This window comes from Mesocricetus auratus, unplaced genomic scaffold, assembly GCF_017639785.1.
Source record: "Mesocricetus auratus isolate SY011 unplaced genomic scaffold, BCM_Maur_2.0 Super-Scaffold_100038, whole genome shotgun sequence".
Lineage (NCBI taxonomy): Eukaryota > Metazoa > Chordata > Mammalia > Rodentia > Cricetidae > Mesocricetus > Mesocricetus auratus.
The window spans coordinates 7,808,564-7,834,992 of record NW_024429216.1 but is presented as its reverse complement, the minus strand read 5'-3'; the positions used below and the strand labels follow the sequence as shown (position 1 = coordinate 7,834,992).

Sequence of the window (26,429 nt, the reverse complement as noted above, 5' to 3'; positions counted from 1 at the left end):
CGCAGCCCCAGGGGCCGGGAAGGGGCGGGCGGAGCTTGGCTTCCTGGCGAGGTGGAGGAAGCTGTGCCCATTTCTGGAAGTGACTGAGGAGGGACACCGAGAGAAGCGGATGGACATGGCTGCAGGGAGCTGCTCCCAGGTTAAGGATCCTCTAAGCTCCCGAGCCCAAACCCTGGAAACTGCGTGCCTAGACCACACGACATCACCTGCCCCTAGCCGAGACCTGGGGCGCTCGGCTGAGCTCTATTGCTCCCCCTTGTGCCTGGTTTGGAGAGCTACGATGACAGACTGTGGTGTGGGTCTCCCCGCCTTTTTTTTTTTTTCGACGAGGGTCAAGTAGCCTAGATGACCTCTAGCTCCTGTGTAACGGAGGCTGGCCTTGAACTCCTGGTTGGTCCTGCCTTTACCTCCTTCCTAGCTGAGATTACAAATGAGCAGCTGTGGGTTTTGAGATAGATTTGTCACTATGTATACCAACAGGCTGGCCTTAAACTTACCACGTAGCCCATGCTGGCCTATTTTTTTGTCTGTTTATTATGGTAGTAGCCCTGACAGCCCTGGAACTCCATACTTAGGCCAGGATAGCCTTGAACCCACAGGGACCCACCTGCCTCTGTCTCCTGAGTGTTGAGTGAAGGCGGCTGTTACCACGCCTGGCTATTTTTTGAAGCAAGGTGTCCATAATGTAGTCCACATAGACCTTGAACTCGAGTCAATCCCCTTCCGCAGCCTCCAGGGTTAGAGGCACCTTTGACACAGGGTTGCACACAGTGGGTGTCCTGACTACTGAAGTGAAGAGGGAGGGGAGGTGTCGAGGACAGTTTGTATTGCCTATGGGGGGAGCTGCTCTGCGGCTGTCACAGCCTGAATACACAATGGCCGTGTGAAAAGGAGCCACAGTGCCAGCCAGGCACTTTGCTTGGAATGCAGTGGGCCCTGGAATCCGCTGGCTGAGGAGGCGCGTCCCTCTGGAGCGGAGCCTGAGCATCAGCTGAACCATAGTCTGTAGAGCCATCCTGAGGACCTCATACAAACTCACCGCCAAGGCTTCAGCGTCATGGTCCTGATGTGCATATTGTACACTGAGCCAGACTCCCGGCCTCCCGTGCCCCACTTACCCTGTTTTTGAGGCAGGGTCTCTCTACGTAGCCCTGGCAGTTCTGGAACTCACTTTGTAACAGACCAGGATGACTTCAAGCTCAGGGCTCTGCCAGTCTCTGCCCCCTGAGTGCTGAGATTAAAGGTCTGTCCCTGCCACTTAACTTTTTAGTTTGTAGTCCAGGCTGCCCTGGAACACTTTGTTTTGTTTTCGAGGCAGGGTTTCTCTGTATTGTTTTGGAGGCTGTCCTGGAACTCACTCTGTAGACCAGGCTGGCCTCGAACTCACAGAGATCCGCCTGCCTTTGCCTCCCGAGTGCTGGGATTAAAAGTGTGAGCCACCAATGCCTGCCGCCCTCAAACTCTTGATCATCCTGCCTCACCCTCTTAACTCTTGGAATTACAGACCTTCACCACAAAGACCTGGCCCCCATCTGGGTTTAAACCCCAATGTTGTCACTCTGGGGCTGAGTGACCTACCTTTTTTGAATCACCCAGTTCTCTGCAAATTGGACGGTTAGAGGGTTGTTGGCTGTAGAGAGAGGAAGGGATTTATACCGGCTGGGAAATGATGGAGCTCACGTTTTCAGGGGTCTCTGAGCAGCTGAGTTTGTCTTGAATGAGGTAGGAAATTCCACGGCGAGACTTGGACAAGAGCCAGCTGCAGTGGATATGGAGTGTGAGGTCACACTTTAACTCGGGAGCCCGTGGTAGGGTCCCTAGGGAGGTGTGGAACAGCCATAGGGAGGGAAAGGTGACAAAGGACACCATGGGGCTAGCTGTAGGATGGAGCCCAGGGGACAGTAGGGCCACCTACAAGAGTGAGCACCAGAAGCAGGCATGGGGCTAGTGCCGAGCCCATGGACGGACACCACGTGTGTGAGAGGCTGGGAATGCCAAGGAAAAGGACTGGGTCCCAGGGACTGGAGTCCGGAGAGTGAGCAGGGGGAAGAGCCTGATGTCTTCGACAAGGGAGACATTGGTGTCCCTGGGTTGAACTGGGCACCCGGATCCTGCATGACTTAGGCTGGGTCAGGAGGGGGTGGTCCCAGGAGCCGGCTTCTACCTCTGCCATCCCCTGCCATTCCACAGGATATCCTGTGTTTATGGAGGTGACCTGTGCTGTTGCCTCCCCCAGAAACTCAGCTTCCCATGACCACACCTCTTGGGTTAGGGAAAACAACAGAGACAGAAGAAGACAGAGAGACAGAGATGGGAAGATGAGAAAAGAGGAAACAGGCAGAAAATAAGCACAGACCTGAAGGACCAAGACCTAGACACATCATTTATAAGACAGAGCAAGCCAGGACAGGGTTTAAGATCACATGGGAAAGACGGACAGACACTACCAATGCCACCACCACCAATTAAATACAGCAATTATAAGTACACATTTTTTTAAATTTGAGGGAAGCCATGTAGTGGAAGTGCTCGCCTTTAATCCCAGCACACACTCAGGAGGCAGAGCAGGTGGACCTCTGTGAGTTTGAGGCCAGCCTGGTCTACAGAGCGAGTTCCAGGACAGCCAAGGCTACAGAGAAACCCTGTCTAGAAAAACAAAATCAAAAGACAGCAACAAAAACAAAACTTGAGGGAAGTGGTGAAGCTGGATATGGCGTAGGCCTTTAATCGAAGCACGAGATGCAAAGACAGGTAGGTCTCTGAGTCTGAGGCTAGCCTGGTCTAAATGTTGAGTTCCAGGCCAGCCAGGGCTACACAGTAATGCCCTGAGTGGAGCTCCTTTCTCTGAGAGAAGTGGAGAGGACAGCATGTCCTAACTTCCCTCATTTTTGTCTGCTGTTTTGGTTTTTGAGACAGGGTTTCACATAGCCCAGGCTGGCCTTAACCTCAGAATACAGCTCAGGGTAATCTTGAAGCCCGTCTCTTCCTGTCTTCACCTCCTAAGTGCTGGGATTGGGGATTGGGCTATCTGCTGCCACACGGGCCACTGTGGCTGCCTCCGGTATGAGGAAATGAGAATTGGACGTCTGGGTGCCTCTGTGCCGACAAGAAAGAGAGGGTACGGTTAGGTGAGGGTCCTACGCTCACCAGCGGCAACCCCTCTCCTTTCCAGGGTGGTGCTGGCTAGATTCTGGCCACACCCTGTCCCTTGGTGCTTGTCAGAGCTGGAAGGCATTTCCTAGAGCTCAGCACATTCCAGCCTCCCCAGTGGCTCAGAGTGGGCAGGGGGCATTTCACAGAGGAAGGGGGTGGCCCAGCATGCTAGGATCTGCCACCCTGTTCCTGACCCTGTACCCTCAGCATGGGCCCAGAGACCTCCATGTGGGGTGACAGGAGGGTCCACAGAGAGGCCACCCAAGCCAGTGTGAGGGGCCAGAGCGCAGCCCTGGGACCTGGATGGACAATGGGACAGAAGCTGCTGACTATAGCTTTGGGGGTAATCCCCCAGCCTCAGCCTGGCCCCAGCTCAGTGAGCTGAGAACATCTGAGGCAGTGGCCTTGTGGGTGACAGAGGCATGTGGGGGTACCTGTGTTTCCTCTGCCGTGCCCCGGGGGCTGGTGAGTCAGGGCAGGCTGGGGGCTGAGCCAGGGCTCAGCGGAGTGGGGGGGGGGTGAGGTCTGGAGGCTTTGGTTTGGGAGATGGACCCGACTGGCTTTAAGTGCTCGGTTCAGTGGTTGCGGTGTGTGATCTTGTGACCGCTGCTTTCCTTCTTCAAGACTGTGAGTTGGAAGGCCAGACGGCTGAGGCTGGATGTTAGCTTCATCATTTCCTTCTTGGGTAGTTACAAACTGGACATAATGAGCCCACCCTGAGGCAGGGGCAAAGCACTGGGGTCCGGCATACAACCTGGGATATAAGTGCCACTCGAAGCAGTGATTTCATTAAACAGTAAACTGGATGGAGTTCTCCTGTGCCCAGTCTGTGGTAAAAGGCTCAAAGCCCCACCCCCTCCCCCGGGGAGGCCTAGCTAGTCTTTTGTTGTTTGTGGTTTTTGAGACACCATCTCATGAGTCTGGCCCCACACTCAGTAGCCAAGGACTACACAAGGAAACCTCAAACAACAACAATAGCAAAAGTAATTTATCCTTCTTGCCATTTATTTATTTACTTTTGAGAATGTTTTAGAAATAAGTATGTAGCTCTCTCTGGCTGACCTGGAACTCGCTCTGTAGACCAGGCTGGCCTCGAACTCACAGAGATCCACCTGCCTCTGCCTCCCGAGTGCTGGGATTAAAGGCGTGCGCCACCAAAGCCCAACCCCGGCTTATTTTTTAAAGCATTTGTTCTTTATTAGTTCTAATTATGTGTGAGAGTGTCTGCGTGGACAGATGGCTGATGAAGTCAGAGGTGTCGGATACACGGGAACTAAAGTACCCAGCGGTTTTAAGCCACCGAGGTGGGGATGGGAACACTTGGGTCCTCTGGAAAAACAGCAAAATGATCTAACTGCTGAGTCCTTATCTTTGTTTATGATTTTTTAAACTAAATTTATTTCTGTGTGCGTACATGTCACAGGGTATGTGCTTGTGTGTAAGTTAAAAGACAATTTGCATGACTTGGTTCTGGATTTCCATCACGTGGGTCCAGGGACTGAATTCAGGTCCTTGGGCTTAATGGCCAGGGCCACCATTGGCTGAGCCACCTCGCTGGCCCCCAACTTAGGTCTTAAAGCCCACTTGACTCGATGACAACCTAAGATGTGAACATTCTTGTACCCCTATTTCAAAGACAAAGACATTGGGGCCCAAAGATGCCCTGTGATTGCTGAAGTTCCCTGGGCTGGGATTTGAACCCACGTTATCAGGGAGAGGATGCAGGAGGTTGTCTTGAGAGTTTCAGGGACTGTGTGGGCTAGGCCTGGGTCCAGGAGCCAGAGATGGTTTGGGTAGGGTGCTGGGTCTCCTAGTGGGGATGGTATGCAGATTCTTGAGCCAGGACTGGGGTGGAGGTCTGCGCTCTGGCAAGGGAGAGATTGGAGTTTCCATGTCCCCACCCCCTTGCACATAGATGGATACATCTCAGAGAAGGGGATGTTTGTTTCCCCACCACCCACCCTTGGTGACGTCACAGCAAGGCAGCCGATGGCCAAGGTCCCTCCCTTCCTCCCCCCTTCCCATTCCTTTTCCCTGCCAGCCCAAGGCTGGCACTGAACAGACGGACCAGGAGCTCTGCAGGTGTCTGGAGACTCAACGGTAAGAAAGAAATACTAATGAGCTGGCTATGCTGGGGAGGCTCAGCTGAGTAGCCCCAGGAACACAACCTAGGGTTCTGGGAGGGCTGGGAAGGGAGGGTGCAGAGGAGTTAAATTCATGGGCTTTGGAACCAGGCTCTGGGTTCAAGTCCTGTCTTCTTCTTTGGGGGTGGGGGTGGTCTTTGAGTTCCCGTAGCCCCCGCTGGCCTCCAGTTTATGTAACTGAGAGTAAGTCTGACTTCTGGGCCTCCTGCTTTCAGCTCCCAAGGACTGTGACCCCAGGCATGCACGCACCGCCATGCTAAGTGCAGGCGATGCTGGAGATGGAGTTCAGGGCTACACGCGTGCTAGGCAAGGCTCTGCGGCTAGTCTCCTGCCTCAGTAGCCCTGGTGGCTTTCTGAGACACAGTCTCAGGGCCTTTCCATGTAGCGCAGGCTGGCCTTGGACTTCCGACAACACCTGGCTAGGCAGCCTTAGGCCAGAGACTCGAACCTTTGTCTCTGCTTTGCCATCCGTAAGACGGGCAGATGGAGGCCGGCCGGCTTGTCTGGCTGGAGGAGTCTGTGGATTACCGGGGAAAAGGTTCTTGGTCTTTGAAAGTGGGAGCTGCAGAGGCAGCGCTATCTGTCGGTGGGAGGCTGGACTCGAGCCGAAGTTGGTGCCTCAGCTGAAAGTTCCCTGTTGGTTGGACGGAGCTTGGGGGCTGCTGTGGGGTGAAGTCTGGGCGTGGAAGGCAGGTGTGGTGGCTCATGCCTGTAATCCCGCCACTTAGAGGTCGAAAGACAGGAGGACCAGGAGTTCAAGGTCATTCTCAGCTGCTTAGGGAGTCTGAAGCCAGCCTGGATTACCAGGAGCACTGTCTCAAACACACAAACAGGGCTGAATTTGAGAAACATGTATAGGCTCCGCCCTCTGTTGTGGCCAGAAAGTATTTATATTAATTGAGCACTTATCATATACTAGGAATGTTCAAAGTATCTGTTACTTCGAACTTTTGAACCCACTCTGTGTGTGTGGTGTGTGGTGTGTGTATGTGTGTGTATGGAGTGTGTGGTGTGTGTCTGTGTGTGTATGGTGTGTGTGTCTGTCTGTGTGTGTGTCTGTTTGTCTGTCTGTGTGTCTGTCTGTGTGTGTGTGGCACTGTCTAAGGGCACATAATAAGACTGGGAGGAGATGCCTAGGCAGTGTCGCCTGTGGACCCTTAGCACTTGGAACCAAGGTCGGAGGATTCTGAGTTGGAAGCAAACCTGGGCTGTTTGGTGAGTTCAAAGCCAGCCAGTTTGTCTGCAGCACACACACCACACAGACAGACAGACAGACAGACAGACAGACACACACACACACACACACAGACAGACACACACACAGACACACAGACACAGACACACAGACAGACAGATAGACAGACACACAGACAGACAGACACACACACACACAGACAGATAGACAGACACACACACAGACACACAGACACACACACACAGACAGACACACACAGACAGACAGACACACACACAGACAGACACACACACAGACACACACACAGACACACACACAGACACACACACAGACACACACACACAGACAGACAGACACACACACACAGACAGACACACACACAGACACACACACACAGACAGACACACACACACACAGACAGACAGACAGACAGACAGACACTTGAATAGCATCTAATATGGTGCTGTGGGTCTGCCATACCCACCGCAAGGCCGGCCTGGGCCCTTCAGTGTGACCCTGCCTCAAAATGGGAGGGGAAAGAAGGCTGGGCTAGCATGCAAGGGGCCAAGGGCTTTATCTCCAGCATCCCATACACCTGGTGTGATTGGACCAGTAACCCCAGCATCAGGGAGGCAGGAGAAGGATGATCAAAAAGTTCAAGGTCATCCTTGATTACACAGGGAGCCAGAGACTAGTCTGAGGTACCTGAGATCCTGTCCTTCCCCCCCAAAAAAAAAAAAAAAAAAAAAAAAAAAAGAAAAGTAGAGGCCTCAGAGGTAGCTCAGGAATAGAATGAAGAATGCTTGCCCAGTGACCATGAGGCCCTGGGTTCAATACCCAGCATTTAAAAAAAAACAGAATTTCTTTGTGCAACAGTCCTGACTGGCCTGGAACTCACTCTGTAAACCATGCTGGAGTTGAACTCAGAGATCTGCCTGCTTCTGCCTCCCAAATGCTAAGATTAAAGGTGTGCACCACCGCTGCCTGGCTAAGACATTATTTTTCCATACCTTAACACACAGTAAATACTCAAGAAACGGGGTCCTTGAAAAGTCTGGAAGAATATAAGGCATATGTTATGTGGCACCTCAAGAAATGAACTGTTGTCAACCAGAAAGTTCTGCCTGGTCACAATTCACCAGGAGGATTCCATTCCCTCTTCCTGTGACACAAACCAGGGACACCCAGGAAGCCTATCTCCAGCTTCCTCACCTAGTGGGATGGGCAGTTCTGAGAACAAAGGGTGCCTGTGGAGGGTGCATTTCCTTCGGAAGCTGCCCTCAACCCTGCCCAGGAGCTGGGCACGTGGCTCAGGAAGGGGCTGGGTCGCCTAAATATAACCTGGGCTGGGCAGCTGTTCCGGACGCAGATGGACAGGGAGGACACTGTCTCGCCCCTGGTCTGCCTAGGCTTCCTGTGTCAGGTTCTAGGTGTAGCCTCGCTGGGCCCAGAGTAAGGAGAATGTAGCCTACAACACACTCCTTGGTATCTGCCACTCTGTCAGGCCCCAGTTTCTCTACAGACGGTATTAACTCTTATGTGGATTTGGATTTTTGGGGGGTTTTTGTTTGTTTTGAGACAAGGTCATATGCTGTAGTCCAGGCTGACCCAGAACTCATTATGTATCCCAGACTGGCCACAACCTGTAAATCTTCCTGCCTCCCACTCCTGATGTTTCAGTATTTCTGAGACATAGTCTCATGTAGCCCAAGCTGCCTTCTAACTCATAATCCTGTTTGATTACAGGAGTCTTTGACCATGCCCAGTTTCTGACATTCTGTCTCCAACTTTCCTTTACTTGCCTGTAAACTAGGGTCCCATGAGGCTGCATAGGCCAGGCCTGGCACTAACGTGGTCCCTCTGGAGTTGATTCTGTTTGACTCCTCAGCCCCAGTGGTCCTGCAGTTTGGGACTTGCCATTGAAAGTTAGGAATAGAGTAGAGGTCCACCTCATCCTGGCTATGTGACTCCAAACAGGTTAACTTCTTCCCTCTGAGCCTTGACCTCTGCCTTTGCATACTCAGGGTGAATTCCAGATCTGTGATTGCCCTCCCAGGGCCTGGCTCACGAGGAAGTCATCGTAGGGGCAGGAGGTGAAGGCTCAGCAGGGGGGGCTTGGACACAGAATCCAAGACCCCAGGGTGTTGCTGTCAGGTTTGTCTAGTCCGGCCAACTGCGGGCTACGTTTGTCGTTTTTTGATACCCAGTTTCATGTAGCTGCCCCTATGAAGCTAAGGATGACGTCGGATCCTCCTGCCTCTACCTGCCAAGGGCTGGGATTGTAGTTGTGTACCGCCAAGCCTGGCTGATGTGGTGCTGGGAAGCTGTGCTTGGGGTCAGGGTCTTTTTTGCATGCTAGGCAAGCGCTCTGCCTACTGAGCTCCTCCGCCCCAGTGGTGAGCTATGAAAGGCCATTGTGTTGGGATGGGTGGGTGGGTGGGCGGGTGGGCAGCGGTACCCGCTGGCAGAGAAGATGGGTCATTGTGTAAGGGAATGTGCCGCCTGTGCCTGACCTTTCCCTGTGGAGCAGGGGTTGGCGGGCTGGCATGCCAGGTGGGGGCCAAACTCAGGGACAATCCCCTCCTCCATACCCCAGAGGGGCCGGCTCTGTGCCTTCTTCTTGGGTTGTGTGCTCCACACGGACACAAGTTCCCTTGACGTCTCTAGGAGGACGTATTTTCAGAAGTAAAGCGCGTGTCTGGTAAACTGAAACCAGTGTCGTGTACTTGTAACCCCCCAGTATTTGGGAGGCTAAAAAGGGAGGATTAGGAGTTCGAGGTCATCTTCAGCTATGAAGGGAATTTGTAGCTAACATGTACTGAGACCCTGTCCCAAAACTCAGAGCAAGCCGGGAGGTGGTGGCACCAGCTGTTGGGAGGCAGAGGCAGGCAGATCTCTGAGTTCAAGATCTACAGAGAGAGTATGGTACCAGGCCTGGCTCTGCATTCAAGCTTTCGAGACGGTGTCTCACTACGTACCTCAGGCTGGCCTGGAACTAGCCATACGGCACTTGTGGAGAAAGAGTTGTCAGGATGGGCACAGGGTCAGGCTCTCAGGAAGCCACCGGGGCTTGGCAAGTAATACTACTGTGTATGTTGTCTTCCTAGAGCCCGGGACCCAGGAGGCCCAGGGAGCTGAAGGTGACCCTCAGGTGAGTGCCAGCTGGTAACACACACTCTTCTCCGTCTTCCCTGGGCCTGTCTGGTGTCCCATGGCCCTTTGTCTCTCCTTGGCAGGCAGCAAGACCTCAAAGGAAGCGTGAAATCCCTGCTCACAGCTGTGCGTCACCTCGAGTGGGGCTTCCGTCAGGAGAAAAGACCAGCACCAAGGAAGCGGTGAGGGGCCGTCCCATACTACCCTTACTCCGACTCCACCCCTACCCCACAATCCCTCCCTGCCTGAAGCCCCCATCTTTACCCCCAGGCTCAGCGGCAGCTGCTCCATGAGGAGCTGAAGCTGGTCCTACAGCAGAAGGAGGAGAGGAAACAGGAGCCTGAGGCCCGGGCAACTCTCTGCCCAGCTATGGAGGCCAGGAGCCGTAGTGCTGAGGTGGGTGTGTCCACAGGCCAGGGTGCCAAGGGGGCATGTCCTGGCTTCTCTGAACTCAGTATCCAGACCTGTAAGCTGGAAGTAGTAAATATGAAGGAGGAAATTAACAATTAGAAAATGCTCCACATAGCGTGGGACATCCAGATAGGTGCGGTGGCTTTTATGCCTGTTAGCTTAGCTTCCAAGTTCAAGATCAGCCTGGGCAACTTTGTAAGACTCTGTCTCAAAGAGGTAAAAAAAAAAAATGTCACTCAGTGGTAATTACCCTAATATGCACCAGGTCCTGGGTTCAATCCTTGGCACTGATGATGATGTCACCCAGTAGAGGGACCAGCCAGATGGCTCAGTGGGTACAGGTGCCTGCTGCAAAGCCTGACCACGTGAGTTCAGTCTCTGGAAAGACACAGTTCCCAAAATGGATTCCTTTGACCTCTACACACACAGACACACACACACACACACACACACACACACACACACACGGATGTAAATAAAACTTTTAAAATGGCGGGGCAGTACTGGCGTACACCTTTAATTCCAGCACGCAGGAGGCAGAGGCAGGCGGATCTCTGTGGATTTGAGGCCAGCCTGGTCTGCAGAGTGAGTTCCAGGACAAGCACCAAAAGCTACAGAGAAACCCTGTCTCCAAAAACAAAAAACAAAACAGAAAACACTTTTCAAAGGAACCCAAGGGGCTGGAGAAATGGCTCAGTGGTTTAGAGTAATGGCTGCTTTTTCAGAGGATTTTTCCATTTCCAGCACCCACACAGGGCCTCACAAACACCTGTAACTCCTGTCTCAGGAAGATGACACATTCCTCTGACCTCCACTGACACCAAGCGGTGTGGAGCACAGACATACAGGCAAAACACCAACAAACATAAAATCTTTGTTTGTTCATTCTTGTTTTGCTCCCTCCCCAAATCTTTCAAAATTAAATTAGAAAATGGCTGAGTATGATGGCCCGGGCCTCTAATCCTAGCACTTGAGAGGCAGAAGCTGGCAGATCTCTGTGAGTTCAAGGCCCTTGTGGTATGTATGCATACTGAGTTTCAGGACAGCCTTGAGACCCAAATTTGAAAAAACAAAACAAACAATTCAACAGAAATATTTCATCAGAAGAGACTAGTATAACTAGTATAACTAGGCATGGGTGTATGCTTGTAGTCCCAGCGTTGGTACTCAAGAGGCTGAGGCAGGAGGATTACTATGAGTTAGAGACCAACCTGGACTACAGAATAAGACCCTGGGTCAAAATACCCCCCTACAAAGGAGAGGTGAGGAAGTACAGGGCCAGTGTGTAGGACTTGATGCCCACAGGAGTCCTACATTGCTTTTTCTGTGCAGCCTTAGGCAGGGGACCTAACCTCTTCCTGTCCCAGATTTCCCACTGGTGAGATGGGGCAATGGTCCCCACCTTTGGGGACTTTGAGGATTCACTTTTTGGCCATCTGCACAGTCTGGCACCAAGGGAACACCCTCAGTGACTGTCACTGCTTTTCAGTTAAATGTTAGCCGTTTTAACCTTTTCTACTGGGTACCAGGCCAGGTGTCTCTACTTACAAAGGAGCCTCATGGAGGCTGAGGGTGACAGGCAAGGGGGCCATTGCTTATAGAGACCTGGGGTGGAATGCCTAAGGACAAGGCTTGACTGTCTAATATGCTGTGTGGTGTTAGCTAGGTCACTCTAACTTTCTAGGCTTTACTGCCTTTCTGTGACTTCCCAAAAAGCATGGGGAGGATGCTGCGAGATTCTGCCCACAGGGGAGCGGAAGGACCATGCTGTTCCCAGAAGCCGGCTCCAACTCTTTTTGTGTTCCATATTGCCCCAACCGAGTCCCTAGAGGCCACCGCAGTAAGGCGTCTGGTTCAGACCTGTTTTTCCCTCTCCACGCTCTGGGATGGGCACCAATCCTGGGTGGTTTCAATGCCTTGCACTGGACACTTTCATCCATGTGCTTTCATACTCAGAAAGAGCATAAACGAATACCTTCCTTGTTTATTAACCAACTTTTCAGGAGAGTAATAGGCCTAGAAAACACACAGCGCACTCCCAGATGCACACAGCAAAGTGGTTTCCTAGACAGTGTCAGATCTCTCTCGCTTCTCCTTCTGGGGAGCAGATGTGAACCCTCTAGTGTGTTTCGGAATCAGGGCCAGTAAATACCACAAATGCCACTTCTGCTGTGGTCATCATTCATTACCCACGCACCCCCCCCTTCACTGGATTCCCTCTCCTGGGGGAGTTATGCATAGCTCAGAGTTAGAAAGTCCACAGCAGTATTCTTGCACATATTCAAACCCACGGGGGCAGGACCCCACCCTGCGTGACTTCAGGGTGCCTCCCTGTCTTAGAAGCATGTCCTTGTTCGATATTCCACTACTATCAAGTGGAATGTTTTATGGACAAGTCTTGGTTTGTTTGTTTGGTTTTGTATTGGGAACGGAACCCAGATCCTTGCACATGCTGGGCCAAGGCCTCTACCGCTGGGTTAATTCCCTGGGCTAGTTATACGGTTTTTAAAGCTCTACTTGGCCTTTAGAATATGATTATGGATACCAGAGTTGGTATCTTGTCTTACGCCTTTAATCCCAGGGTTTGGGTGGTTGAGGTTGGACTGCCTTGAGTTCCACCTCAGCCTAGGCCAAATGAATCCCTTTTAGAAGAGGGCAGGGGTGATCTTGGTGGGGCACACTTGTAATCAGCATGAGATGGAGGCAGGCAGATGGCGGTGACTTCAAGACCAGCCCGGTGTAAGTAGTGTTTCAGGCCAGCTGAACCTCAGGAGATCCTGCCATAAACAAACAGGAAGGGGACAGGTCAGGGACCTGAGCTCAGTTTCCAGCATCCACACCCAACTGCTTACAACTAATTGCCAGTGACTCCCGCTATAGAGGACCCCAAGCCTTCCTCCAGCCGCCATAGGCACCCATATGCTTATGCACATTGCATGCACACACAATAAATTTTTTAAAAGGTCTGGCATTGACGGGTGTGGTGGCACACCTTTAATCCCAGCATTTGGGATGGAGAGGCAGGTGGATCGCTGAGTTCCAGGCCAGCCTGGTCTACAAAGAGAGTTTCAGGATGGCTGGGGCTGTCACACAGAGAAACCCTGTCTCAACAAACCGAAAGGTCGGGCATGGTGTACACATCTTTAATTCCAGCACTCGAAGGGGCATCTCAAGGCCAGCCTGGTCTACATAACGAGTTCAAGGCAGGTCTGTGCTACATGAGTCCTGTCTCAAAATGAAAAAAGGAAGAAGGAAGGAAGGAAGGAAGGAAGGAAGGAAGGAAGGAAGGAAGGAAGGAAGGAAGGAAGGAAAGGAGGGAGGGAGGATAAGTTTCAAAGATGCCTCTGAGGCACTCCTAGTCCCGCCCTCCCAGAGGCCCCATCCGATGATCTAGTCCTGTCCACTCACCCCCTCCTCTTCCAGACCCGCCCCGTGCCCCTCCGGACCCCGATCCCCCCGGAGAGCGAGTGGGAGGGTGGAGCAGTTCAACCGCTCCTCGGGTCCCGGAGAAGGACCACCATGGCGAGCTCTGGGCGCGTTGCCGTCCCGGAGCGCCATGGCGACCCCTCGCCGCCCCCTGCAGGAACTGAGACGAGCCGAGTTGGTGGAGATTATCGTGGAGACCGAGGCGCAGACCGGGGTCAGCGGCATCAACGTAGCGGGCGGCGGCAAAGAAGGAATCTTCGTCCGCGAGCTGCGCGAGGATTCACCTGCCGCCAGGAGCCTCAGCTTGCAGGAAGGTGGGCGTGGCCCGAATAGGGAGAGGCGGAGCGGGTCTGCGGGGGCGGAGTTAGGAATCTGCCTTGGCCAGGGCCATGGGGGCGTGGCTGCTCTGCGGAGGCGGAGTTAGGAATCTGCTTTGGGTCGGGGGCCTGGCGAGGGCGTGACGGGGGTGGGGCGGAGCCTGGGGGCTTGGTGGGGACGGGGCTGACCTGAGTAGGTGTGGTTAGATGTCCAGGCCCGGGGTTGCAACCTATTTGCCAGGAGGCGGGGTTACGGGGCTGGGGCGAGGCTTTCCTGTTCTTTTCCTGAGTCTAGCTCCTCGAGCATTCCAGGCAAGCGCTCTACCACTGAATGACATCTCATTCACTGTTTGGCGGGTGGGAGGCGCTGCTGGGGAAATTGAGTCAGGCCCGCTTTGAACCAACTGTGCAGCTGTCCCCAAGAGCTAGAATTACAGGCATGTACTACCATGCCCAGATTTCTAAGTCTTTTTAAAATTTTTGAGGAGTCTGGCTGGCCTTGAATTTCCTGTGTAACTCTGGCTGGCCTTGAACTTGAAAAATAATTATTTTATTTGTATGGATATTTTGACTCCAAGTACGTCGGTGTGCCTTGTACCTGCTGTACCTCCCGAGGCCAGAAGAGGGCGTGGGATCCATGTGAACCGCCAAGTGGGTACCAGGACAAACTCGGATCCTTTGGAAGAGCAGAGAGCACACTCTTACACTGCACTGTGTTTTGCGGGGGCGGGGGGATTGTCTTTTTTTTCCTTTTTTTTCTTTTTCTTTTTTTTTTGTTTTGTTTTTCGAGACAGGGTTTTCCTGTGTAACAGCCCTGGCTGCCCTGGAACTCGGCTTTGTAGACCAGGCTGGCCTGGAACTCGCAGAGATCTGGGACTAAAGGCGTGCGCCGCCACCACCCGAGAGCACTCTTAACCGCTGAGCCTTCTTGCTAGCCTTCTGCCTCTGCCTCCGGGGTAGCTTGGATGACAGGCCTGAGTGACCGTGTCCAGCTGGCACCGTGATTATTTACGGCCAGTTCATTGTCTGTGTTGGGCTCCCAGAACCCTCGTGATATTTTTGTGTCTCCATATTTTCATCTCTAAATGGGAATAATTAGCACTGACCTCATGAGGTTATTATGTAGCTCAAATGAGTCAGGTTTTGAAAACAGCACACGGCTAAGTGTCACATAAGCACTATGTAAGCGCTAATTAACGTGTTATTGGGACGGGAGGAAGGGGTGGAGTTAACTTGAAGTGGAAAGAAGAACTTAAATAATTAAATGAAAGATGTTTTAAGAAACATGGCTAGAGCTGATTTGACTTATGTATTGCATGTAACAACTTTTCGTTTTTAACTAATTATTTTTAAAACATGTGTGTTTATTTTTGTCGTACTTGGGATGGAGCCCAGGATCTTTGGGCTTGGTAGACTAGTGCTTTGTGACTGAACGGTGCTTCCAACCCCTCAGTGGTGGATTCTAGGCAAGCGTTCCACCAGTGAAATACATCCCTGCTCCATAAGAATCATTTACGAAGCATCTTATTGCTCTGGCCACGTTGGTGACCCAAACAGAACTTCGTTCCTGTATCTAAAGTGCTCACAACATAGTGGGGAGCCACTAGTGAGAAGGTCAGAGCTGGGCATTGGTGGCACGAGCCTTTAATCCCAGCCCTCGGGAGGCAGAGGCAGGCGGATCTCTGTGAGTTCGAGACCAGCCTGGTCTACAAGAGCTAGTTCCAGGACAGCCTCCCAAGCCACAGAGAAACCCTGTCTGGAAACCTCCCTTACCCCCTCCAAAAAAAAAAAAAAAAAAAAAAAAGAGGTCAGAGGAAGAGCAATTTTGAAGGGCTCATAAGGGCTACAACTTTTTTTTAAGCCTTATTTATTACATATACAGCGTTCTGCCTACATACCAGAAGAGGGCACCAGATTGAATTGTAGATGGTTGTGAGCCACCATGTGCTTGCTGGGAATTGAACTCAGGACCTCTGGAAGAACAGTCAGTGCTCTTAACCTCTGAGCCATCTCTCCAGCCCCCAGGACTATGACTTTTATTCTGTGACGGATGCAGAAGAGAGGCAGGGCTGCAGCCTGTCCAACTGCTTCATTCACGGTAGTCTGTCTGTATGAGGCAGCGTCAGGAGCAAAATGAACAACAGGGAGGCTCTGTGATGAGCTGCCACAGATGGGGTTGTTGGAAATGAAAAGGAGGATTTGGATCCAGAATATCCAGGATCTAGGTGTGATGTACGATGGAGAGGGAGGTCTCAAGGATGTTCTTAGGGGTCACTTTGAGCTGAGGCTGTAGTTCAGTGGTAGAGCATTTGGCTAGCATGGATGAGGCCCTAGGTTTCAGCCCTAGTATTCCCCAGGAGTTTTTACCTGGGTGTGGAATAGTCTACTGATACCTGTTCGGAGAAAGACAAAGTGTAGGTGTTTATGTTTGTCTGTTTTAAAACTCAGGGACAATTTCATTTCAGACTGGGAGAAAAACACCAAGGCTGTAAGCTTTTTTCATTGTTTGTTTTTGTTTTCTGTGTAACCCTGGCTGTCCTGGAACTCCCGCTCTGTAGACCAGGCTGGCCTCAAACTCACAGAGCTCTGCCTGCCTCTGCCTCCCAAGTGCTGGGATTAAAAGTGTGTGCCACCACTGCCCAGCTGAGTTTATTTTTTGAGACAAGTCTCCCTATGTGATCCAGGCTAGCCTTAGAGTCAAGATTCTCCTTCCCCAGCCTCCTAGGGGTCTCTGGGATGACAGACAGGTGCTGTCAGACCCATCAAATCTGGGCCTCTTAAATCAGAGCTGTCTCTTGCACGCCCAGCTGGAGGGGGGAGGGGCATCTGGGTAGACGATCCACACTTCACGTCTGTGAATTCTGTGTCTGAGAGTTTAGCCAACTAGAGACGGAAAATATCTGTGGGTGGGTGGGGCACACTGAGCATATCTGGACTTTTTTTCTTGTCGTTATCCCCTAAACAACACAGCTGAGAGGTCAGAAAGGTGGCCCTGAAGTTAAGAGCCTTTGCTGGTCATGCAGAGTGTCTTGGTTTAGTTCCTAGCACTCACATGAAGGCTCACAATGGTCCCTTACTGCCATTTCCAGGGGTTACATGCCCTCCTCTGGCCTCTGTGCTCTCTGTCATGCATGGAGGCAAACTACTGATACATATAAAGAAGGAATGAATCTTTAAAGAAACAAAAGAGCAACTATTTATGTAGCATTTACACTGTATCAGACATAATCTGGAGCTGTGCCTGGTCCCAGCCTGTCAGCAGGGGAACCTTGACCACATAGACGTTGTCTCAAAAGATAAATGATTTAAGAGTCCAAGGCAGGAGAATAGAAATTCAAAGGTCTGCCTAGGCAACTTAGTAACATCCTGTCTCAAAGACAGTGAAAAGATGTCTGGAGTTGTGTCTCAGTGGGAACATCAGTCCAGCATGCCCTGGGCTCAATCTCCAGCACCATTGAGACGACTGGAGAGATGGCTCATTAAGAGCACTGGTTACTCCTCCGGGGACCCTGCTCTTTCTTTCGAGACAGGGTTTCTCTGTGTAGCCCTTGCTGCCCTAGAAACTTGCTCTGTAGACCAGGTTGGTTTTAGACTCAGAGATCAGCCTGCCTCTGCCTCCTGAGTGCTGGGATCAAAGGTGTGTGTCACCATGCTGGGGCTGGCTGTTGCTTTTTCTTTTGCTAACTTGCCCAGGCAGGCCTTGAACTTGTGGTCCTATTATTCTGTGCCATCAGGCCTGCAGCTCTGAGATTCTGATATCAATATCTTATATATACAGTGTTCTGCCTGCATGCATACCTGCAGGCTGGGCACCAGACCTCATTGTAGATAGCTGTGAGCCACCATATGGGAATTGAACTCAGAGCCTCTGGAAGAGCAGCCAGTGCTCTTAACCACTGAGCCATTTCCCCAGCCCTCTGTCCCTACAGTTTTGCCATCTGTATAGAGAATGAAAAATGTCCCATGGTTCAAATGTTCTAAGATTCTTTTAGTTCCAGCAGCCATTCAGGCCTCCAGCACCTGTGCACTTCCAAAATTATTTTTTTTCTGAGTCAGGCTTTCTCTACGACTTTGGAGGCTGTCCTGGAACTAGCTCTTTGTAGACCAAGCTGGTCTCGAACTCACAGAGATCCGCCTGCCTCTGCCTCCCGAGTGCTGGGACTAAAGGTGTGCGCCACCATTGCCCTGCATCTAGAGGTGGTTTAAAGTACAGGGAGGATGTGTGTAGGTTTTATGCGAATACTATACCTGTTTATATGAGACTTGCACATTCATGGTTTTAATATCTGGGGGTGGATAGTGCTCCAAAAAAATTCCCTGCAGAGGTTGGGGGCCTTTTGTATGTGTAGAAGAGAGCATTCAAGGATGGAAACATAAACTTGGATGTTAGAAGCAGATGTATTTTGTTGTTGTTGTTTAGTTTGTTTTTTGACACAAGGTTTCTCTGTGGCTTTCAGAGGCTGTCCTGGAACTCACAGAGATCTGTCTGCCTCTGCCTCCCATGTGCTGGGACCACTGCCCGGCTTGACATCTCTGTTTTAATTTAATTTTATTTTTTGAGACAGGGTTTCTCTCTGTGGCTTTGGCTGTCCTGGAGCTTGTTCTGTAGACCAGGCTGGCCTCAAACTCAGAGGGATCCACCTGCATCTGCATCCCAAGTCCTGGGATTAAAGCCATTCACACCACTGCCCAGCTAGAAGCAGACATTTTACTTAGTTTAACGAAATTTCTCAGCTGGCCCACAGTAGCCTTAGTACTCAGGAGGCTGAGGAAAAATACTGATAGTTGGAGGCCAGCCTTGGATTCATAGTGAGAGATCAAGACCAGACTGAACTACACAGGGAAAGCCCAGCTTCAGAAAACAAAAAACAAAAAACAAGAGCTCCATGGTTAAGACACCACAGCCAGCACCCTCACTGGGCAGTTCACAACCACGTCACTCCAGTTCCGGGAGATCTCTTCTGGTCTCTGTGTGAACTAGCACACACACACACACACACACTCTCTCTCTCTCTCTCTCTCTCTCTCTCTCTCTCTCACACACACACACACACACACACACACACACACTAAATAAGTAAATGAATAAATAAGTATTAAAACACACACAATAATAAAAGGTGTTATAGGGCCAGGTGGTGGTGGCGCACACCTTTAATCCCAGCACTCGGGAGACAGAGGCAGGCCAATCTCTGTGAGTTCAAGACCAAGCCTGGTCTACCGAGTGAGTTCCAGGACAGCCTCCAAAACAATACAGAGAAACCCTGTCTCGAAACCCCCTCCCAAAAAAAAGGTGTTATATGACCTGGAGAGATGGCTCCATGGTTAAGGGTGCTTGCTGTACTTTCAGGGGACCCGAGTTCAGTTCCCGGCACCCATGTCACGTAAGTCATAGCCAGTTGTTACTGGCTATGGGGTATGTGAGGCCCTCTTTTGGCCCCGGAGAGCCCCCACATAAACAAGGCAAACGTAGACACCCACATACATTAAAATCAAGGAGAGGAGACGGGCGTTGGTGGCGCACGCCTTTAATCCCAGAACTCGAGAGGCAGAGGCAGGCGGATCTCTGTGAGTTCGAGACCAGCCTGGTCTACCGAGCGAGTTCCAAGACAGCCTCCAAAGCCACAGAGAAACCCTGTCTCGAAAAACCAAAAAAAAAAAAAAAAAAAAAAAAAAAAAATCAAGGAGAGGGCAAGTGTGGCAACACACTTCTTTAATCCTAGCGCCTGGGAAGCAGAGACAGGTGGATCTCTGCAGATTTACGTCTCGGGTTCCAACAGAGGACAAGGTACTGCCATATAAGTTATCACAGCCGGGAGTGGTGACATGCCTGTAGTCTGAACTACACGAAACCCTTGCGGGCGCTCGTGGATGCTACTTTCTGATGGATGTTACTCAGTCTGAATGATGATGGAATAAGAGGATGGAGAGGCGACCATAAGGGGCCTGAGCGGATTGGTTCAATTTGGAAAGGGTCGTGGCTAAAGCCAACAGAACCAGTTTCGTTCCTGGAGCCCTTACCTTTGAGGGTTCCTCTCAAGCCAGAGGCCCAGAGAAGCGGGGTTGACTCCTAGGAAGTGGGCGAGCCCCAGTGTGGGTGGAGCCAGGAGACGCTCACTCCCCGCCCCCTCCGCCTCGCTTGCAGGGGACCAGCTGCTGAGTGCCCGCGTGTTCTTTGAGAACTTCAAGTATGAGGACGCACTTCGCCTTCTGCAATGCGCCGAGCCCTACAAGGTTTCCTTCTGCCTGAAGCGCACTGTGCCCACGGGGGACCTGGCGCTGCGGCCCGGGACAGTGTCTGGCTACGAGATGAAGGGTCCGCGGGCCAAAGTGGCCAAGCTGGTACGCGTGCTTAGCCCGGTTCCGGCCCAGGCCTGCCCCAGCGACCTGGTCTCTGCGCCGTAAACCCAACTCCCTGCCATCATGGCCCAGTTTGTCCCTTTGTCTTATCACTAACCCAACACTAATTCACCCTCTGTCCCTGGTTCGCTGCTCATAAATCCGCCCCCACTCTCCCGAGGAGGATGCGCCAATTAAAAGGTGACTCTCACCCATCCCCCACCAGGGAAACCAGGCTTCCTCCTGGAAAGCCAGATTCTAGCGTAAGGGCTGTTGGGTTACTGAGTGACCCAAGTTCCTTTTCCTCTCTGGGTCCTGGTTTCCCCATCTCTACAATGAGGACATGGGGGGAAACCCTGAATACAGGCCTGGAGTTTTTGGGTTCATGTTGCTACCACCCCTGTCCATTCACGGTGACATTCCAAAAGACTGTCATTGCCTCCCTGGGGTGAAGTGACAGGCAGCAAGGTGGATGGTGTTTTGGGGGACATTCTACCCCAATACGTCCCCAGCCTGGTCTAATACTAGGTGGGATTTTAATTTTCTGTCCACTCCCAGCCTCCCACTGTCCCACAGCCTCTCTCCTGCCTCTCTCCTCAGAACATCCAGCGTCTGTCCCCTGTGAAGAAGAAGATGGTGCCAGGGGCCTGGGGGTCCCCCGCAGATTTGGCCCCTGTTGACGTGGAGTTCTCCCTTCCCAAGTTCTCCCGACTGCGTCGGGGTCTCAAAGCCGAGGTCGCCAAGGGACCTGTCCAGGCTGCCCCTGCCCGCCGACGTCTCCAGCTGCCTCGGCTACGTGTCCGAGAAGTGGCCCAAGAGGCCCAGGTAGCCCGAATGGCTGCTGCTGCTCCTCCCCCAAGGAAGGCCAAGGCAGAGGCTGAGGTAGTCCCAGGAGCTGGGTTCACAGCCCCTCAGCTAGAGCTCGTTGGGCCCCGGCTGCCGAGTGCTGAAGTGGGTGTCCCTCAGGTGTCAGCTCCCAAGGGGCCCCCATCCGCAGAGGCAGCCAGAGGCTTTTCCCTTCACCTGCCAGCCCTGGGGCTGGGGGCCCCAGCTGCAGCTGTGGAGCCCCCAACCACAGGAATCCAGGTTCCACAAGTGGAGCTCCCCCCCCTGCCCTCGCTTCCCACACTTCCATGCCTGGACACCCAGGAAGGGGCTGCGGTGGTGAAGGTCCCCACCCTGGATGTGGCAGCACCTTCTGTGGGGGTGGACCTGGCTTTGCCAGGGACAGAGGTGGAGGCCCCGGGAGAGGTACCTGAGGTGGCCCTGAAGATGCCCCGCCTCAGTTTCCCCCGCTTTGGGGTCCGAGGAAAGGAAGCTACTGAGGCCAAGGAGGTCAAGGGCATCCCTGAGGTCCAAGCAAAGGGTCCCAGACTTCGAATGCCCACCTTTGGGCTGTCTCTCCTGGAGCCCCGGCCCTCTGGCCCTGAAGCTGTCCCTGAGGGCAAGCTGAAGCTACCCACCCTCAAGATGCCCTCTTTTGGCATTGGTGTGACTGGGCCTGAGGTCAAGGTACCCAAAGGGCCCGAAGCAAAGCTCCCTAAGGTTCCTGATGTCAAACTCCCAAAAGTGCCAGAGGCAGCCATTCCAGATGTGCGGCTCCCCGAGGTACAGCTGCCCAAAGTGTCAGAGGTGAAACTTCCAAAGATCCCAGAGATGGCCGTACCCGATGTTCACCTACCAGAGGTGCAGCTGCCCAAAGTCTCAGAGATGAAACTCCCAAAGGTGCCTGAGATGGCCGTGCCTGATGTACACCTTCCAGATGTCCAGCTTCCGAAAGTTCCAGAAATGAAGCTCCCAGAAATGAAACTCCCGAAGATGCCTGAGATGGCCATGCCTGATGTACGACTTCCAGAAGTCCAGCTCCCCAAAGTGACAGAGATGAAACTCCCAAAGATGCCCGAGATGGCCGTACCCGATGTTCGTCTCCCAGAAGTCCAGCTCCCCAAAGTGTCAGAGATGAAACTCCCTAAGATTCCTGAGATGGCCGTACCCGATGTCCGACTCCCAGAGCTACAGCTCCCCAAAGTGTCAGAGATGAAACTCCCTAAGATGCCCGAGATGGCCGTACCCGATGTTCGACTCCCAGAAGTCCAGTTGCCCAAGGTGCCAGAGATCAAAGTGCCTGATATGAAACTCCCGGAAATGAAGCTTCCGGAAATAAAACTCCCCAAAGTGCCCGAGAAGGCCGTGCCTGATGTCCACCTCCCGGAGCTGCAGCTGCCCAAAGTGTCAGACGTTCGGCTGTCTGAAATCCAAGTGTCACAGGTCCCAGAGGTGCATCTGCCCAAGGTGCCAGACATGAAGTTGTCCACGGTTCCTGAGGTACAGAGAGGAGCTGGGGTGGAGCAGGCAGAAGGCACTGAATTTAGTTTCAAGTTGCCCAAGGTGACCATGCCCAAGTTGGGGAAGGCGGGCAAGCCCAGTGAGGCAGGTGTTGAGGTTCCAGGTAAACTCATGACATTTCCCTGTCTGCAGCCAGAGGTGGGCCGTGAGGTGGGCCGTGTTGGTGTCCCCTCCCTGTCTCTGCCCTCTGTGGAGCTTGACTTACCGGGCGCCCTGGGCCTGGAAGGACAAGTCCAAGAAGCCCCCTCAGGCAAAGTGGAGAGGCCAGAGGGCCCCAGGGTGGCAGCAGGTGTTGGAGAGGCTGGCTTCCGGGTGCCCTCTGTGGAGATTGTAACTCCACAGTTGCCCACCGTTGAAGTTGAGAAAGAGCAGCTAGAGATGGTAGAAATGAAAGTCAAACCCACTTCCAAGTTCTCTCTGCCCAAATTTGGACTTTCAGGGCCCAAAGTGGTCAAGGCAGAGGTGGAGGGGCCTGGGCGAGCCCCTAAGCTGAAGGTATCCAAGTTTACCATCTCGCGCCCCAAAGCTCGCGGCGCGGGGGCCGAAGCGGGTGCAAAGGGCGCTGGGGAAGCCGGGCTGCTGCCCGCCCTGGACCTGACCATCCCACAGCTCAGCCTGGATGCTCATCTGCCCCCAGGCAAAGTGGAGGCAGCAGGGGCTGACAGCAAGCCCAAGGGGCCCAGGTTTGCCCTGCCCAAGTTTGGGGTGAAAGGCCGGGACTCTGAAGCCGAAGGGCTAGTGGCGGGAGAGGCTGAGCTTGAGGGAAAGGGTCGGGGCTGGGAGGGCAAGGTAAGGATGCCAAAGCTGAAGATGCCGTCTTTTGGGCTGTCCCGAGGGAAGGAAGTAGAAGTTGAGGATGGACGCGTTAGCCCTGGGGAGAAACTGGGGGCCATAGCTGGGCAGCTTAAGATCCCCGCGGTGGAACTGGTCACACCAGGAGTTCAGGAGGCAGAGGAGGTCGCCAGTGGAGAGAAACCATCAGGTCTGAAGGTGTCCACAACTGGGCAGGTGGTTACAGAGGTCCAGGAGGGAGTGGTGAGGGTGCCCACACTGGGCCTCTCGCTGCCCCAGGTAGAACTGACCAGCTTCCGGGAGACAGGCGCAGACATGACAGCCCCTTCGGCAGAGGGCACGGCAGGCTCTAGGGTCCAGGTGCCACAGGTGACGCTGGAGCTGCCTGGAACCCAGGGGGCAGGTGGTGACCTGTTAGTGGGTGAAGGCATCTTCAAGATGCCCACGGTGACAGTGCCCCAGCTAGAGCTGGATGTGGGCTTGAGCCATGAAGCCCAGGCTGGTGATGCAGCCAAGAGTGAGGGCGGATTGAAGCTGAAGTTGCCCGCGCTGGGGGCAGGAGGCAGAGGAGAGGGTACTGAGCACCAGGACCCCGGGGCGCAGCGCACCTTCCAGCTCTCGTTGCCTGACGTGGAACTCACCTCACCCGTGAGTAGCCACGCGGAGTACCAAGTGGTTGAGGGTGATGGGGATGCCGGACACAAGCTCAAGGTTCGGCTGCCCCGGCTTGGCCTAGTGAAGGCTAAGGAAGGAACAGAAGCTGGAGAAAAGGCTAAGAGTCCGAAGCTCAGGCTGCCCAGAGTGGGCTTCAGCCAAAGCGAGTCGGTCCCTGGAGAAGGCTCTCCAAGCCCGGAGGAGGAGGAGGAGGGAAGTGGGGAAGGGGCTTCCGGTCGCCGTGGTCGGGTCAGGGTCCGATTGCCTCGTGTAGGTTTGGCTTCCCCTTCTAAAGTGTCTAAGGGACAAGAGGCTGAAGCAACCTCCAAGTCCCCAGTTGGGGAGAAGTCACCCAAATTCCGCTTTCCCAGGGTGTCGTTAAGCCCCAAGGCCCGGAGTGGGAGTAGGGACCGGGAGGAGGGTGGATTCAGGGTCCGGCTGCCCAGTGTGGGGTTTTCAGAAACAGCAGCTCCAGGCTCCGCAAGGATCGAGGGAACCCAGGCTGCTGCCATCTGAAGCCCTGGACACATGTGGGTCCCCCTCTTGCCTTCCCATCCCCCAGCCCAACCCCGCCCCCATTTTGCGTGTGACATTACTAGTATACTAATCCTCAGAGGGCTCGAAGGTGGGCAGCTGACTCAGGCAGGAGCCAGTGGCGCACGCCACCTCATTAGCAGAAGTGCCTGTATATCATGCCAAGCTATGTGAATAAAATAATCCAAAGTTGCCACGTGTCCTAGTTCCTGTGTGTGTGTGTGTGTGTGTGTGAGAGAGAGAGAGAGAGAGAGAGAGAGAGAGAGAGAGAGAGAGAGAGAGAGAGAGAGAGAGAGAGAAGGTCTCCTTCATTTGTGCTCCCCCGCCCCCCCCCACAGGCTTATATTAGTTGAGCTGTCCTGGGGGACCCACTACTCTCTGCAAATGAACTTTTGTCCATCTTTCCTGTTTCCTAAACAAGACTTTATTTTACTTTTGGTAGCTTGGGAATTGAGCTCCAGAGCAGGGCTTTCATGAATGCTGGGCCCTGTATTCTACCCCAGAACTACAGCTTCAGTTGTTTTAAAAAACACACTTTAAATTTATTGCTTTATGTGTAATCATATGTGTGCTTGGTGCCTGTGGAGGCCAGGAACTCCAGACACTGCGAGCCACCACGTGGGCGCTAGGAACTGAACCCAGGTCCTCCCACTGAGCCATTTCCCCCCCACCCCCTTTTCATTTTCCCTTTTTGGAACAGTCTGGTATGTATCAGACTAATCTCAAACAATGTAGCCAAGGATGACCTTGATTTTTGATTCTGCTGCCTGTAGAATCCCAAGAGTTGGGATTGGAGGTACATGCCACCGTGCCGGTTTTATGTGGTGTTGGGGATTCAGCTCAGGGCCCCATCCATGCTAGACAAACACTATATCAAACCCTTACTTAACTTTTAGTTTCAGATTTCACTGTTTACCAGGCTGGCTTTGATCTCACTCTGAAGAGCAAATGGGCTTTCAGTTGTTTTTCATCGTCCTGCCTCAGCCTTCGGAGCCAGTTAGGATTACAGAGGTGTGCCACCAAGGCCACCCCGGCCAGCCTGCACCCTCCCTTTCCTGTCTGTCTGGTTTGACTGCCCTGTACACGTAGGGCCTCACCCAAGGAGTGAGGTTCTTCCTTTGGAATCAAGGCTTCAGAACCTCAGCTTTTAACACTTGGCTTCCTCTGAGGATCAGGTCCCAGGGTTTGGAACGTCCCACACTGTTGGGTCTCAGCTCCTGGGGACTATGGACCACCCTTCCCCTTGCCTTAGTCCCTCTGGCAGGGATCTAGGCCTCCACTGTCTTCAGTGTCTCTCTGTGACACACAGCTCCCAAATAAGTCACACACGAAGACTTATTGTTAATTCTGAGTGCCCAGCCTTAGCTTCTTAGCTTGGCTTGTTTCTATTTCTAGCCAGATTTTCTCTCTTCCTCCCTTCCTCCTTCCTCCTTCCTCCTTCCTCCTCCTCCTCCTCCTCCTCCTCCTCCTCCTCCTCCTCCTCCTCCTCCTCCTCCTCCTCCTCCTTCGGTTTTTTATGACGGTTTCTCTGTGTAATAGTTCTGGCTGTCCTGGAACTCACTTTGTAGACCAGGCTGGCCTCGAACTCACAGAGATCCGCCTGCCTCTGCCTCCCGAGTGCTGGGATTAAAGGTGTGCACCACCAGCGCCCGGCTGCTTTTATCATTCTTACTTTCCTTCTTACTCCGTGACTGGCTGGGTGGCTGGGTGGCCGACCTCTGATGTCCTCCTTTCTTGGTTCTCTTGTCCATTCTCTTTCCTTGTGTCTCCTTCTGTTTATCCTCTCTGCCCGCCCACTCCTCTCGTGTCCTTGCTCCCACCTGGCTACTGGCTGTTCAGCTCTTTATTAGGCCATCAGGTGTTTTGGACAAGCAACGAATCAGCTTCACTGAAGCAAATGTAGCACGAAGTCTCACAGCAACCTTAAAAATAATACTTCCCAACAGCACTCCTCGGAGAAGGCAT

General features: G+C 52.9%; 1 protein-coding gene across 2 annotated transcripts; it reads left to right on the top strand.

The window, feature by feature from the left end:
* The first annotated feature begins 5,136 nt into the window (after positions 1 to 5,136).
* Prx (periaxin) lies at positions 5,137 to 24,656 on the top strand. 2 transcript variants are annotated; one of them, XM_005086561.3, is made up of 7 exons: positions 5,137 to 5,253; positions 9,600 to 9,643; positions 9,729 to 9,827; positions 9,916 to 10,041; positions 13,640 to 13,796; positions 19,945 to 20,141; positions 20,739 to 24,656. In XM_005086561.3, exons 4-7 carry the CDS (start codon positions 10,015 to 10,017, stop codon positions 24,444 to 24,446), a joined length of 4,089 nt encoding a protein of 1,362 aa, XP_005086618.2. In that variant the 5' UTR covers positions 5,137 to 5,253; positions 9,600 to 9,643; positions 9,729 to 9,827; positions 9,916 to 10,014; the 3' UTR covers positions 24,447 to 24,656. The 2 variants fall into 2 exon arrangements, with proteins under 2 accessions (XP_005086618.2, XP_040590406.1); XM_040734472.1 differs by lacking the exon at positions 5,137 to 5,253 and adding an exon at positions 7,937 to 8,017.
* The last annotated feature ends 1,773 nt before the right edge of the window (positions 24,657 to 26,429 follow it).

Excerpts from the sequence above, each read along its gene's own strand:
- Prx (XM_005086561.3), top strand. The coding sequence starts at position 10,015 with ATGGAGGCCAGGAGCCGTAGTGCTGAG. Across the intron at positions 10,042-13,639 it reads CCAGGAGCCGTAGTGCTGAG|GAACTGAGACGAGCCGAGTT; the intron begins GTGGGTGTGTCC and ends CGCCCCCTGCAG. Across the intron at positions 20,142-20,738 it reads GGGCCAAAGTGGCCAAGCTG|AACATCCAGCGTCTGTCCCC; the intron begins GTACGCGTGCTT and ends CTCTCTCCTCAG.